This window comes from Equus przewalskii, chromosome 14 (assembly GCF_037783145.1).
Source record: "Equus przewalskii isolate Varuska chromosome 14, EquPr2, whole genome shotgun sequence".
NCBI lineage: Eukaryota > Metazoa > Chordata > Mammalia > Perissodactyla > Equidae > Equus > Equus przewalskii.
This window is the reverse complement of record NC_091844.1, coordinates 51,354,737-51,370,240: the sequence shown is the minus strand read 5'-3', so window position 1 is coordinate 51,370,240 and position 15,504 is coordinate 51,354,737. Positions and strand designations below refer to the sequence as shown.

General features: G+C 39.5%; 1 protein-coding gene across 1 annotated transcript; it reads right to left on the bottom strand.

Annotated features, from left to right (window-relative positions):
• CALM2 (calmodulin 2) lies at positions 1–14,391 on the bottom strand. Its single transcript, XM_008530910.2, has 6 exons — positions 14,075–14,391; positions 8,232–8,262; positions 1,912–2,055; positions 1,710–1,816; positions 1,157–1,292; positions 1–650 (listed from the first exon to the last, which is right to left on the bottom strand). Exons 1-6 carry the CDS (start codon positions 14,075–14,077, stop codon positions 622–624), a joined length of 450 nt encoding a protein of 149 aa, XP_008529132.1. The 5' UTR covers positions 14,078–14,391; the 3' UTR covers positions 1–621.
• Between the last annotated feature and the right edge of the window lie 1,113 nt (positions 14,392–15,504).

The following is a 15,504-nucleotide window of genomic DNA, read 5'->3' as shown; positions in this document are numbered from 1 at the left end:
TTGGGTAAAATTGTAATTTTTTTATTGGAAAACAAATATACAACTTGGAATGGATTTGAGGCAAATTGTGCCATAAGCAGATTTTCTTTAAGTGGCTAAACAAAGTTTAAAAAGCAAGTAACAATAAAAGAAAACGTTTCTGGTACAGGACCAGCAGTACAAAAAAATAGTGTACGAGTACCTGGATAATACACCCGTTTTGCAATAGTGCAACTTTTAAGTACATATTGTTGACTGTCCATAGTCCACGCAGAGTTACAACTCCACACTTCAACAACAACATGCTGACAGTTCCTAAATAAAACTACTTAAAAAAAAAAAAGGCATAACCCAGATGTTCCCTCATTTGACCAACTCCATCTAAATTTAGATGTGCAGAAGGGCTTAGATATATCCAGAGTAAGCCACATGCAACATGTTACTTGATCAATTTTCTAAAATAAGGTTTCAGGACAATGACAGTAAGATAAGGGAAGAAAACATGGAGGAATGAAGTCCTAATTACTATACATGCATATTTTTTTGACAGTAAGGGGAAACCTTTTACAGATAAGTTACAAACAAAGAAAAGGCAAATAAACAATTTTATACAAGAAATTTAACACATTCTGTACAACGTCTTCACTTTGCTGTCATCATTTGTACAAACTCTGAAAAAGAAGTACAGAAAAAGTTGAGTCAATGGGAAAAGACTGGCAAAACCAATTAAATTCACTCAATCACTAAGCAGTCTCCATTCCCTTTTCTTTGCTCAAAATTATCATAATGTACAGAGGAAAACCAGTTTACTGCCAAGGCTGGAACTTCATAAACCAAATTAATGCTTTAGATAAGCTAGTATAAAAAGCATTCTTGCTCTTAATTTAGTATCACATTTGATACTTTTTAATCAAAGCATAGCTAATTAGAGGGAAATAAAATCCAATTAAGGAAAGAAAGTCACCTTAACTTCATTTTGAGAAAGTTTGAAGCTTTTCAAACTGTTCCACAATTGTTACACAAAAATTGTTTTAGCACAGTTTGGAGTACAGTGCTTTTCAAACTTTAATGTGCCTATGAAATCACCCAAGAACTTTATTAAAATGCAGATTCTAGCTTTAGGGGTGAGACCTGATAGTAAACAGTTCTAAAAAGATGGTGAGAGTGAAAGACTTACCTTCATAGTTTACTTGACCATCACCATCAATATCTGCTTCCCTGATCATTTCATCAACCTCTTCATCTGTTAACTTCTCTCCAAGGTTTGTCATCACGTGGCGAAGCTCTGCTGCACTAATATAGCCATTGCCATCCTAGAAAAAAATGTAGTAAAATTTCTAAGTAAAATCATAGGCTTAAGAGTTGGAATGGAAGTTCAATAAGCTTACTAAACTTCAGATTAGGGAGAAAAAAAAACTTAGAAATCCATCCAAACTAAAGAGAATGCACAAATAGTTGACCTATAAATTGTCACTAAGAGCCAAGCAGGATATCCTATATGGAAATCACTATTTCTTAGTTCCAAACTCAAATGATGTCTCCTTTGGCACAAGATTAATGCAATACCTATCAGGAAATTTCAGTTTATACAGAACTCTTAAAAAGCTTTGACTTGATATTAAAGTATGACAGTAAGTTATCAGAAAAACAAGTCTTCAAAGAATAAGATGCTGATATCTTCATCTCATCCCCAAGTTAAAATTTAACAAACCCAGTCCTTGAATACCTACCTTATCAAACACACGGAATGCTTCTCTAATTTCTTCTTCACTGTCTGTGTCTTTCATTTTTCTTGCCATCATTGTCAGAAATTCCGGGAAGTCAATTGTGCCATTACCTAAAATGGTTTGTTTAGTTGAAACATTACAACAGAATTTAAATGCCACTTCTTCAACTGCCCCCTCACCCAACCCCCAAATTAAAAAGTCTTACCATCAGCATCTACTTCATTAATCATGTCCTGTAACTCTGCTTCTGTGGGATTCTGCCCAAGAGACCTCATTACAGTTCCCAATTCCTTTGTTGTTATAGTTCCATCACCATCCTTGTCAAATAGTGAAAAAGCTTCTTTGAATTCTGTATGAGAGAGAATCCAAATGTACAGGTTAACAATAAAAAAGTATCCTCCTAAATGAAATGTATTAAACTCGTTTTTTTTTAAATTTTTTTCTTGCTTTTTCTCCCCAAATCCCCCCAGTACACAGTTGTGTATTTTTTTAGTTGTGGGTCCTTCGAGTTGTGGCATGTGGGACGCTGCCTCAACGTGGCCTGATGAACGGTGCTACGTCTGTGCCCAGGATCCGAATCAGCGAAATCCTGGGCTGCTGAAGTGGAGCTCGAGAACTTAACCACTCAGCCACGGGGGAGCCCCGTATTAATCAACTCTTAAAGCAAAGATACACATGGAGAAGACAACACCTAAATGGGATTTTGATTCCTGAAGGATTAGGTGGGCAACCTTGTGATATTTCAAACATGTTTAGCTAATCATACCAGGTAGTTTGTTCATCTAAAATCTTACAGGGAACTCTAATATCTAGACCAGATGAAAGTCAAATTATTCTGGGTTCAAAGGGAAAAAGAATCAAAGCTCCAGATGATTGGCTTCTCTATTTTCTGTTGAAGCTGCTCTGTGGAACACAAGTCAAAATTACAGATCTAACCTACACTCAGAATAGAAAAATAAGACTATTGGTGCCAAATACCTATTTCTACAGAGCAACTATACTATTTGCATTAGGTTTACAGTAACCTTCAAAAGCTAAAATTAAGTCTATATGTCACCTACTAAATTAAAAACAAAAAAACTTTAAACTTTAGAGCAATATGCAATAGGCTATTTCCCTTTTCTGGAAGATAGAGGGGACTATCACCAAATAATCTAAAATGACGTAAATAATGGGATGATCAAGATATGAACGAACTTTTAGTTAAGTGCTATATCACTAAGAAGATAATTTAAATCTTTCCTTAGAAGATAAAATCTCAAGCTTGTAATAGAATGAAATATATTACTACCTAAGATATTTAAGATCTTTTGGCAGAATTATATTGCTTTTAATTCACCACTAGATTACACAGAAAGCTGTTGGAGAAACAGCTTTCCTGGCTTCACCATTTATTTTACAGATAAACTAAAGCAGAGATTAAATTTGGTAGTGCAAGGTTATATAAATGAGCTAGTAACATAGCTAGTTTCTAAAAGATATTAGCCCCATCAACAAGCAAATACAAAAGCAGAAAATAAAGTTCATGGGACCATTAAGCTCCCCCAACAAATCAATACAGTTGAAAATGTACACCTGACACATGTTTAAGAAATGGTGCACCTCCTCTTACAGTCCAAGTCCAAGGCTATTTATTCCCTGCCTGTCTATCTCTGCTCCAATTCATATACATATACCTCCCAGTTTCATTACATCATAATCTCTTCTCTGGACTCAAGTACTTTTCCATTGATTTTTCCATTAACATAGAAGTTATCTTCATGTCTCTTAGCCTAAAACTAAATTCAAACAGTCACAAGATCTTTTAAATGCCTAAACATCTCTCTCCCCAAATTTTGGAAGGCACCACTACTCACATCCCTTTCTTCTCTATCAACCCACTATTAAAAATTATTTCCAGCTTCAGCACATCAACTGAAAATACTAAATTCACCAATAACGACCTAGTTGCCCAATCCAGCAAGTATATGCCTCAGTATGTAAGGGCATATAGCACAGAAACTAAAAGCAGACTTTGGAACTCAACTTCCTGTGCTAAAAAAATCCCAGCTCTGCTACTTACTAGTAATGTAACCTTGGGCAAGTTAAGTCACTAAACCTTTTCTGTCTCAGGTTCCTCATTTCTGTTAAATGGGGATAACTGTACTTACTTCCTAAATTTAATTAATTACTATGTGTAAAAGCACGGAGAACTATATATGGCAAGTAAGTACTTAGTAAAAGTCAAGAAAGAGATGATCTCATTTTCCTGCAGCATCTAAAACTACACTGAAAAACTCTAGACTTCTGCTAGCTTTCACAACGGTACTTTAATTTACCTCCTACCTTACAGTGCCAAAGGCTCTTGCTCTGTCTCTTACATGTAGATGTGATCAATTTTCTTATTTTTTCTCTCCTTGGCCATTTCATCTATGCCCACTTATAAAGAAGACTTCCCATCTTTAGTCTACTCATCTCTCTCATTAACATACCTTTATTTCTGACTTCCTATAGGACATCTCTCCTGGCTGATCTCAAACAAGACTTGTAAAAATGAATTCTGTACTCCCCAGCAACCATAGAACACAAGTAAAAGCCACTTTTCTTTCCCCCTGAAATGTCAAGTCCTGTTGAATTCTGTTTAAATACTGCCTGATTCTTTTTTCATCTCTACAATCAATATTTTGATTCACGGCCCCATCATCTTTTGCCTAGACTATTACGACAGCTTCCTAACTGGATTCTTCTTTTAAAATCATCCACACAACTACCTGGATCCTATTATCCTTCTGGATCACCACCTTACTTTCTTCTGCTTAAAGTCTTTAGCTTTAGACCAGGAATCACTAACTAGTTGTAGTTTGCTACATTCAGCAGTAAATAACAGTTTCGTTTTGTTTAAATATTTGTTTTCATAGGAACTCACCTGATATCAGAAGCTTAGTACCAAACTACTGATTGATTTTAGGAAAATAGTATACAGTACTAACCTAGATCAACCCAATGACAAAAATAGACTAGTAAGTCCTACAAATAGCAGAATTTGATGAAGACACTGCCATTTCACTAAGGTTTTTTTTTTTCCTTAAACAAGATGTAGAAATATAAACTATTAGGGTTTGAACACAGAGCATCTATCATCTAACAACTTAGGCTTCAAGAAAATTAAAGTACTTAGACATTTGTATTTATTTACATTACATTCTCTGCTACAACGCTCAGCCATAGGAACTGTGTAACACCACTATTACGTGCAAAAATCCCCAATGTGTAACTAGCTATAATCATTCTACTATATGATTTACCTTAAAGCCACATGCATGGTTTAAGTTATATATGGGTGTTCTAAATATGAAGAAGTTTTAAAATCTAATAACTCTTAAAATGTTTGCTGGAATTAAGTGAAAAGCAGAAAATAAAACAGTATCTATCAATTTACTTTATGTATACAAGAAAGGAACAAATGAAAATATTTTAAAGGTCAACGTTTATTCCAAATTTCTATTTGTATTTTTACCCTAAAGAGCTGAAATACCTGCAAAAATTCCTTCAAGTAAGAATAGACTCAAAAGTGCAATTTAAATTCACCTGCCTTTATAGTGCACCACCTATACTTCAGAAGTAGTACAGTCTGCATGTATAGAAGAGCATGTCATTTTAAACAGTAATTCCCAGGAAAGACTTGAAATATAAACCCAGGAGTCAAAACCTAAATACACAGTACGAAAACAACAGGTCCTAAATGTCACAGAACAACTATCTTCAACATAATTGACAGGACCTCCCAAAATCCATTCTGGTTATGCCTAAATTGAAACTTCAAAAAGTCATACTCAAATTTTATTTATTCATTAGCAACCCCAAGATACTTTTCTAATTATTTATTACATAAATTTATAATTTTATTAAAATAAGTTATCATGAAACAAATACAACAAAAGAAAAATCAAATGTTCACCAGCTTCTATTTATTTAGAAAATTCTAAACTTAATAATCTCTTAAAGGTCATGTATCAGACCTTTGTTGGCACTATATAATTGTTGCTATAAACTGAGCGAGGTTAATATTTTTTATCAAGTAGGTTTTATCCCTACACTGGACCTTGAAAGTTTAATGAAGGCTTAGGCACAAATTTCTTTAAAAGCAGGAAAGAAAAATTCTTGTATGCTTTTCCTATTAGTCCTCTCAATGTCAAACACCAACAACTAATGACATCATGGCAGAGTCATCAAGAAAATTAATGTGTTAGTGCTGTCATGTTGTTCTGGATTTCTCTTTAAGACCAGGTAATGTAAATAATTGTAGTAACTTTACCTTAACAATAAGCATCTTTTTTTGTAGACCAAGTTATTTGCTTTATAAACAAATCTGAAATAGTAATGATTATCATATGAAGATAAAAATATACCTTAGTATATTCAGCGTTACATTGTATGTATGAAGCTTGTTAACTTTTTTTTTTTTTTTGGTAAAAACAAGTAGGTCTTAGACTCTAAGATGTCACTGGTCAAGGATTACAATTCACCAGATGAGGGAAAAAATTTGCCTTCACCTCAAAGGCGGATATTGAAACATACCAAATTTAGAAGGAAGGGACTTTGAGAGGAGGCAGAATTATTCTCAGGATAGCGTAGGTAGTGTTCTAGAACAGTTTGTGTGGCACACTTCTTCGAAAATGAAATTTATCCACTCAAGAAATATTTATTCAGTCCTTACTATGTGGGAGGCACTGGGGATATAAGAGGAAATGAAAAGGTCCCTGATCTCACAGTATTTTTATTTTAGTAGCATAAAAACTTTGGAGCTTCTACCCTAAAGGTTCACCAAAACGTGGGGCACAAAAAATGACTTTAAAAGACTAATAAAAAGCAGGGTAGGGAGAGAACCTAAAATAGAGTTTTCTCCCATTCCCACTACAAATTTAATTGTATGTAGTCAATGAAAAGACAAAATATACCTTAAAGACAACATTCCAATGAACTACAAATATTCTTTATAAAAATACTACCAGTCATTGAAAATTGATCCTCTTGTATTTAACAGAAACAATTTTTTTTTAAAAGAGCTGTACGTGTTTGGGAAGGCAGTGATGAGCATCAACTATGTGACAGGCACCTCCAGTAATACATTTTCCACCCTAAAGTGAACATGCAGTGCTGGAATACCCAAAAATTAAAGGCAGAGAGGAAGGCAGGGGTATTAGAGAAGGTAAGACCAGAAATATTAGATAGCCCAAGTCAGTTCCTGAAGGAGGCATTATATAAAAAACTATTTCAGCATAGTTTACATTTCACTGATACACATAAAATAGTATAAATGAACAAAGAAATTATTTCCAAAGCTCTGCTTGATTACTTCAACACACTCAATTCATGTAATCTACCAACCCTAGAAAGCAAATCCCAGGTTTAAGTCAAATTCACACAACGAGAAGTAAAAATAAAACCTGCTTAAATTTGGTCCTTGATGCTAACAGATTTCTGTTTATATAGTCCTATCAAATAATATTTGTGACGAGTATTTGAGGAGACTAATGATTGCTGGCTCCTTCAAATTTGTGTGTTTGGGGGAGGGAGCTTACTTTAAATGTGCTATATATTTGAGTTCCAACTGGACTTCAGTTTTCTCTAGCATAAAAAAAAAGCTTTAGTGCTTTTGAGCACTTCAAAAGCCTTGCCTACCAGGAAATCTGTGGCAGTTAAAACGTGGTTGACATTTGTGTAATTAAGTCTCTAATGAAAACAAAGGAATAGAGTTTGAAAAGCATTTCAACACTATAACTAATTTTAAAAAACAAAACACCTTTAGCAACCTTTCCCAACATTTTGATGTTAACTAGCCATCTCAAAGTATTAGAATAAAATCAAAAGTACTAATATTTAATGGTAGGGCATAAAGAGACATAACAGGTTTTATGTAACAATTTCACATATTTCCATAGCAAACCAAAGGAGACAAGATTTAAGAAGCTCATTTCAAAGGCTGTCACTGCTTTCTGAGACAAAATCGAAATTACATCTGTAAAAGAGAATGCTAACTTTTTTATCTAAATTTTTCACTAGAGAAATGATTATTCCCTCATTATATATACAATTCTAAGGTTAAAATATTTGGTACTTTAAACCGAGGTAAATTCAACATTCATTTTCTGATTCTACATTTCAAGTTACCTATTAGTTACTACTTGGCCCACTTTTCTTGTGGAGACTGATTTGGAGACGTAGTGTTAAAAACTGCGCAGAATTCATGTTTTAGGGTAAGATAATCTTCAACAAAAACAAAGACCACAACCACCAGGCTCCAAAGTATATCCACAAAGCCTAAAAACATGCCTTTAATTAAATCAGCCCTAAACATCTTTCACAGGCAAGTTTACCTTCTCACTTGCCAAAGCAGCTTTAATTACTATATTATATTACACCCATGTGTTATCATCTACCACAAAGATCAAAAAGTCAATTCTTTCATACAAGTATCTGTTTTGAGGCTGGCTACTCAATTTATAATAAAATCTAATGGATATAATCTAGCAAAGTATTTCTCACCTGCAATCTGCTCTTCAGTCAGTTGGTCAGCCTACAAAGAAATCAAAGAGATGGGTGAGTGACTTGAGAGTATGTAGATTAGCAGTCAGAGAAAAAAGTTTAAAAACTTTCAAGGTTCACTGTGTACCATCAACTTCATTTAGTTCAACACTCCTTAGTACCATCAACAAACACAGTTGGGTAGAAAATGCACACATCTGACCTATCTTCAAAGCTAAGCTGGCTTGACCCCAAGTTTAAGACACAAAAATATTTCAGAATACTTTGAAAATCTAGATTTTGCACAAATTGAAAAAAAGCGTATCTGGCATACTAGAAAGTTTAATTGGAGTTGTTATTCTTCTAAAGCAAGGCTAGAATCCAATAGAAACATTGTTTCCTTTTTCAAAGTTAGGATACCTAAACTTAAGCTCACCTCCTCTGGTAGAGAGAAACCAGTATCAGAAATCTCCAGTGAACCAAAAATAATGTCCCAGGACTACATGCAAAATTACCACTATAAATGGTTAAACACATCATTTGAACACGAAATCGATTTTGCAAACCTCAAAAAAAAAAAAAAAGAACTAAGCAAAACTCCCATCTACTAAAAAGATAAAAATCCAAACCGTCCTAGTTGGGGCAACATGAAAGCTACCAGTTTTTACTCCTCCTAACCTGCCAGGCAACTGCAGAGAATCCAGGATTCTGAACATTTGAACTACATTATTTACCAAATGTTAACTCCCAAGCCATCCATTTTCTCTCTACTTTTGAAATCCCAAAGTTAGCCTGATGCTTGTGATTTTTTTTTCTTTTAGCACATGGAGAAGAGTTACTTGTTTTTGCTTTAAAAAAGAGACTTCAGGCATTTGCTAACAGCCATTATATATGCTGTTCTTATTCAATCTTCACAATAACTCTATATTATCCCCAGTATTATAGATAGGGAAAGAGGCTCAAGGTTAAATTTTGGGAAGTGGGAGTACAAAATTAGTAACACTAAGGTGTTAGACATGGCCAATGCCTGTTAAGTTTTAAACTCAGAGCATCATAATATACAAAGATATTTACAAAATATCAAGGCTCCTTGTTCTTCACGTGACCTTAATCTTCTCTGTTTTATTAGTACATATACCTACAAAGCAACTGCTTATGTAGTACTAGGAGGCACTGACAAGAAATAGCCTCCTAGCTAACATTCCTACCTACATGGAGTCAAGAGTACTATGATTAATCCATTCATTTACTGGTATTAAAAGAAGAATAAATGCTACTTGGTTTCATGATTTTTAAATGAACACATCCCTAGAAAGGATAACACCTTAATGTAGAACAGCATCACATTTTCTCTAGGGAACAGGAGGAGAAAGTCTGAGAAGGAACCCAGAAAGCAGAAGTTTCTTTCCCTCCTCAACAATTTTGATTTGACCTCGATACAAACTCATTTCTATTAAAAAAAAAAGAAGAAGAAGAAAAAAGCGAAGGCCTGGTAACTTAAAACTGGAGAGCCAATAATTAAGTTCAAATGCAGAAGTCAATAAAATAAAAAATTATGTACTCTATTTTTTTTCCTTTTTCTCCCCAAAGCCCCCCGGTACATAGTTGTGTATTCTTCATTGTGGGTCCTTCTAGTTGTGGCATGTGGGACGCTGCCTCAGCACGGTTTGATGAGCAGTGCCATGTCCGCGCCCAGGATTCGAACCAATGAAACACTGGGCCACCTGCAGCAGAGCGCACGAACTTAGCCACTCGGCCACGGGGCCATCCCCCAAATTATGTACTTTTATATTTAGAAATCCCAATACTCCACCAAGTATTTGGTATAAAATCAGTCATAGATTGTTTTCCTTAAAAATAAGATTTAAAACTCAGTAAATCCACTCAGTTGATGTTTACTTTGTTAGGAGCCTATGAGGATTTACTTCTAGTCTGATTCCGTTTTTGCAGGACTTTATCATTTCTGAAGGAAGGCAACAAGGGATGGTGGAGAAAAAAGCATGGTGTTTTGAGTCCTAGGATCCCAGCTCCGCCACTTAACAGCTGTGTGACCTTGGACATATTACTCAACCTCTCATAGCCAACTTTATCTGTAAGGCAAAAATACTAATACCTACCTTGCAGGGTTATTGTACAGAGTAAGTGAGAAGCTATGTAAATGGGTAGCCTGAAGACTTCTGTGCTAATTATTTTATGTAAAGTAACTAATCAAAGAACCTACAACATTAAATATCAACCTGACTAGTTCAACTTTGACAGCAAGCCTACCGTGTTCCATATAAACTTTATTTAAGCTGAGAAAATACATTTCCACAAACTGAAACCAGAAGGTGCAGCCCAGGGTCAGACGTGGCAGGTGAAATCAATTTAGGACTAAAAATGTTAAGCTAAACATGTGGAATACACTGCAGCATGTGTGAAAGCTGAAGGAATGATTGCTATGCAGAGAGACAGCGGGGTTTGTTCTCTCAACATGTTGAGGGGGGAGATTTGGGGAAGGTTCATTCATATGAAAGCTGAGACGACTTTAGGAAGAAATAATATTAGCTATAAAAGAAAACTTTCAAACTACCTAATTTTGCTTGGAAAATCAAAATTTAATAGGCCCACATCATTTTGTTTAGCTCCTTACCTCCAAGCAATCGTGGAAAAAGACCACAAATGACCTTCAAGGAATGAACTAAGCACACAAGAAACTAAGTTACTCACATAGCCTAACAGCGCTCCCTGACTTTAAGAACTTTTTTATATTTACTACTAGTCCAGAGTTCAAGGTTTTAAAATAAACAATACCAACAACGTTCACATTGAAGCCCAGTAAAAGAGAGAACACAGGACTCCCTAGCACTTTAACTTGAAAGCCTTTTCCAACTACATGCACAAAAATTTGGTTCTTATTTCTGTCTATGGAGAGTGCCATTTTCTTAGTAGAACTAGAAGAATTATACTTTTGGGAAAACTCAAGCTCATTAACATGTGTTTACCTCACTAAAGGGAGGAATAATTCACTTGAGAGATGACTAGTTCTTACTCCTTTACTTCTGCAGCAATTGATATGATCCCTACCGCTCTTGTCACTCCAAAGCTCCAGGCATCAGCACACTCTCAGACCTACCAAACTAGAATATGCGTTTTGGAGAACCAAGGGTGATTTGTAAACATCAAGAAACACTAACCTAGACTACATGTGTGACCTCGAGTGCATACATTATGTACCTGTTAAACATTTCCTACAGGGCATTCAAAAGCAGGTATGGATAGTCTTGGAGCTTATCTACTGAAGGGTGGTGTAAAAATAACACCAAGTTCTTATCCGAATAAATGTATGAATCCACAGGCTTTAACTGGAACACAAAATTCTATCCTTCATTCATTCCCGTGTATTCCCAGTGCTACTTAGATAGAACAAAGGCTCTGTAAGTAAATTTTTTTCCTACAATTTCAGAAGTCAGGGTATTTGTTTTACCTGTATGTATGAAAAGCAGTCTCTAAATGATTTCAGTAGAGTTAAAAGATACCTTAATTCTGGTAAAACACCATTTACTATGTAGCATCTTGGACCAAAAGAGAGACCACTAGAACAAATTACTTTATAAAAATTAAGACCTTTAATAAAGGCCTAATTTGATCATACCAGCTGAATCTAGAACCTTCTACATTCTAATAGAGCCAGGGTGAATTTTCTCAGTCTAACAGAAACAGATCTCCTTGCAGTTTGATGAAATGTTTGTTTACAACCAAGTGACAAAATTTTCTACCTCTTCATATCTTTTGTTTGGCCTCAAGTCTTCTTAAAGCAACCCCCCTTTCAATGAGCATACACTGACTAAATGTAAACCAAGAGCTCTGTGAGCAATCTTATTCCACTTCTATATCAAATTTTTATTCTTTAACTTCATGGAATCCTCATTTTAAATCTCCAAGTCTTATAGTTATGAAGTTACCTGAGGACAATTTCCAAATTAATTAGTTAACGGTGACTGTCAATTTAACAAACTCAAAATGCCAAAGCATCTATAATAAAAACAGTAACTTCACTGAAAAAAGACTATGAAAGCTTAGATGCAAATTTCTATGCAAGAAAATCTATTCCAGTTCTTGATTCAATTATCAGACTGATTAGGGGAAAACCTTATCCTTAATGTAAATACATTTTTAAAAATTTACCCCCCAATTTAGAACGTTGATTACATGCCTATAATGTACACCGTTCCACCTACAAGAGTAAATCTAACCAACATATTCAAATCAGAATAAAATAACCTAAAATATCAAGATGGAAGGAGTGCATCAAACTTAAATGAACACTCGTTTCATCCAAGGTGAACTCCTCTCCCCACACCCACGCATGCCGGAGGTTTCAGCTGGCAAGGATTCCCCACTCCTGTTTAAGATGTCACCTTGCCTCTTGGACACACCCATCACCGTAACCACTTGGCAGAAGGAACCACAAAATGAGTACTGCAAATTACCGCCCTCAGTCGATTTTATTTTATTTTTTTACCGGAAAGAACAGGAGTTCCGCTCTCAAGGGACAGGAAAACGCTTTTAAAATTCCCTGCCCTCCAATACACTCTCCTATCTCACTACCGAGTTTGATAGCCAGTACTGCACAAACGAACTGAACTACATGTTAGACAATCTGGCAATTCCTCTACGGAAGCACCAGTCATTTTCAACCGGGCTGGAGCGGGGGCGACGCTGTGTCTGGCAGCGGTCCTGTAACATTAAGGGTGCGAGTGAGGACGCAGGAACAGGACACAGAGAGTGGCCCTCTTCAAAGGGCCGTCCCATTGTCACATGAGAATAAGACCGACTTTCACCACGGCCCGGCAGGCAGTCACCCCGCAGCTGGCTCTCGATGGGCGGCGGGGAGAGAACGCCGTTCAGACCCCGGCCGGAGCCGACGGCTGTCTACCGAGATGTGTACCGCGAGGATGCGCCTGACTCGGGGGATGAAGCTCACTGCCTTCAAAGACAAAGCTGCTCACAAACATTTCTTTTTCTTTCCCGCGTCCAGCCCGGGTGGGGTAACAAGGGCCCGGAGGGAGTCGACAGATAAGGATTCGGCGCGCTTCCTTCTCGCCGCCAGAGGGGGATGGGGGCCGCCGCACCCGCCCTCCCCCAGCCACCCCCCACCGCCGGCCCGGCCGCGCCGCGCCCGCCGAGCCCTCCGCAGCCCTGCAGGTGCCAGCGCAGCAGCTGGGGCGCGAGCCGAGCCGAGCCGAGCCGAGCGGGCGACTCCCGCCCCGCCGCCCGCCCCGCCCCCGGCCGCTCCCCGCGCCGCGCGGGCTCGGCCCCCACCGCGCGCCCGCCCCGGCGCCCCCGGCCCCCCCGGCCCGCGGGGGATGCGGGCTAACGGCGGGGCCGGCGCTCGCCGGGCCTCGCGCGCGCCCTCCCGCCCCTCGGCGCATGGCGGCCGCCGCGGACAAAGGCGCTTCCTGGCGCCCGCACTAACGTCCGTTGGGCTTTGAATCCGGCCCCGGGGCTGACCTTCCCAGACGCCCCGGCCCGCGCTTCTGCGCTCCCGCTCCCCCGCCCTTCCGCCCTCTCGCCGCCCCCAGGTGCCAGGCTGCCCCCCACCCCGGAGCCATCCCCATCCCGCCGCGCCCTGAGGAGCTTCGCGGGCTCCGGGGCAGCGCGCCGGACCCCAGCACACCCGGGGACGCCTCCCTGAGGAGAATGGGGGTGGGGGAGCACCTGCGACACAGGCGCCGCCGGCGCCCCCAGCCCTTTCCGCGCTAGCGCTCTGGCGAAGACCACTCCTGGAGGGTGGAGGGGAGGGGACTTCCCTTTCTTTGGTCAATTCGCTTCAGCCTCTTCCCCCCACAGCCCAAGCGCCGGCAGCTTAGCGACGCACTCACCATGCTGCTAGCGCTACCGGTCTCCGAGAAGCGACCACACAACCACTCAGCTCGCTCGCTTCACTCGGACTAATTCGCCTCCGCCCCCAGCGCCTCATAAACACCTCCCTCCGCCAGATCCCTCCGCCGCACGCCAGATAACGGAACATCACGAACGAGTCCCGGCCAACCCCCTCCCCTCAAACTCTTCTCGAGACCCCTATATCCACAGTTATTTGGTCGACAATGAAAGAGATAAAGGGAAATGAGCGAGCGGGTAACGTCAGTGGGTTTCACTCTCAAGCGAGCCGTTGAAAGGCCGGTGGAGTTGCGCCTGTGGGGCGCTACTTTGCGGCGCGGAAGAACACTGTGGTGGCGACGCGAACGCCGATGATCGTTGAGACGGCCTCTGATTGGCTGGTTCGTACCTGCAATGCGTCACTCGGGCTCGCAGCCGCTGCCGGGACGCGGTGCGGCTTCTGCCGTTGCTGCTGTGCTCGCGCTGTCCTGGCAACTGCGCCAGGCGGCAAAGTCGGTAGCCTTGCGCTTGGCTGGAGAACCTTCCTCCTCCACCCATCCTTCCCTGCCACAGTCACACACACGCTTTCCCGCCTCTTGTGGAGGGGTCGACGAGAACAACTCAGGCTGGTCAAGAGTGAAGCAGAAAGACCCCAGTAAACCCGTCCTCCGCGCTCAGCTTCTCAGCTCGTATTTCTTCCTCGTGGAGGCCACACATTTCCCATTTCGCTCCCTCATAAAAGCCACGAAAATCTGGGAAATGGCAAACGCAGCTGCCCAGCTGACAGAGTAATCTGAAAGGGTCTTCCGTTTATACTTCCCCTTCGCGTTCCTTGCCAAGGGTCAGTTACCAGAGAGAAAAAGTCACTCAAAAACCACGATGTCCGAGGTTCTGTGGGATTAGTCACCTCCAATAACCCCTTGATATTGTGGAATAATAGGGTTTCGACTTGGAGTCAGACCTCCGTATAAGTCTTGGTTGGGTTACTTTCTTAGATGTACGACCTGGGATGAGTCATTTAATCTTTAGTCTCCTTTGTGAAATGGAGGTAATAATACTTATCGAAAGGTTATTGTAAGAATTAGAATTATGTAAAGATTATAGAGTTAATGTAAAATGTGAAAGTACCTGACACAGGCACCCAACAAGTGGTCACTATAATATACCTTCTCATCATAGCGAATTTGCCCCTTTGGGTCTCTAACCTCACAGATTTAACTGGATGTTTTAAAAACCACGAAAAATTAGCTCCTGGGAATTGGAACCCTTGTACACTGTTGGTGGGGATGTACAATGGTACTGCTCCTGTGGAAAACAGTATGGCGGTTCCTCAAAAAATTAAAAACAGAATTACGTATGATCCAACAATTCCATTGCTGAGTATATACCCAAAAGAATTGAAAGCAGCGTCTCGAAGAGATATTTGTATGCT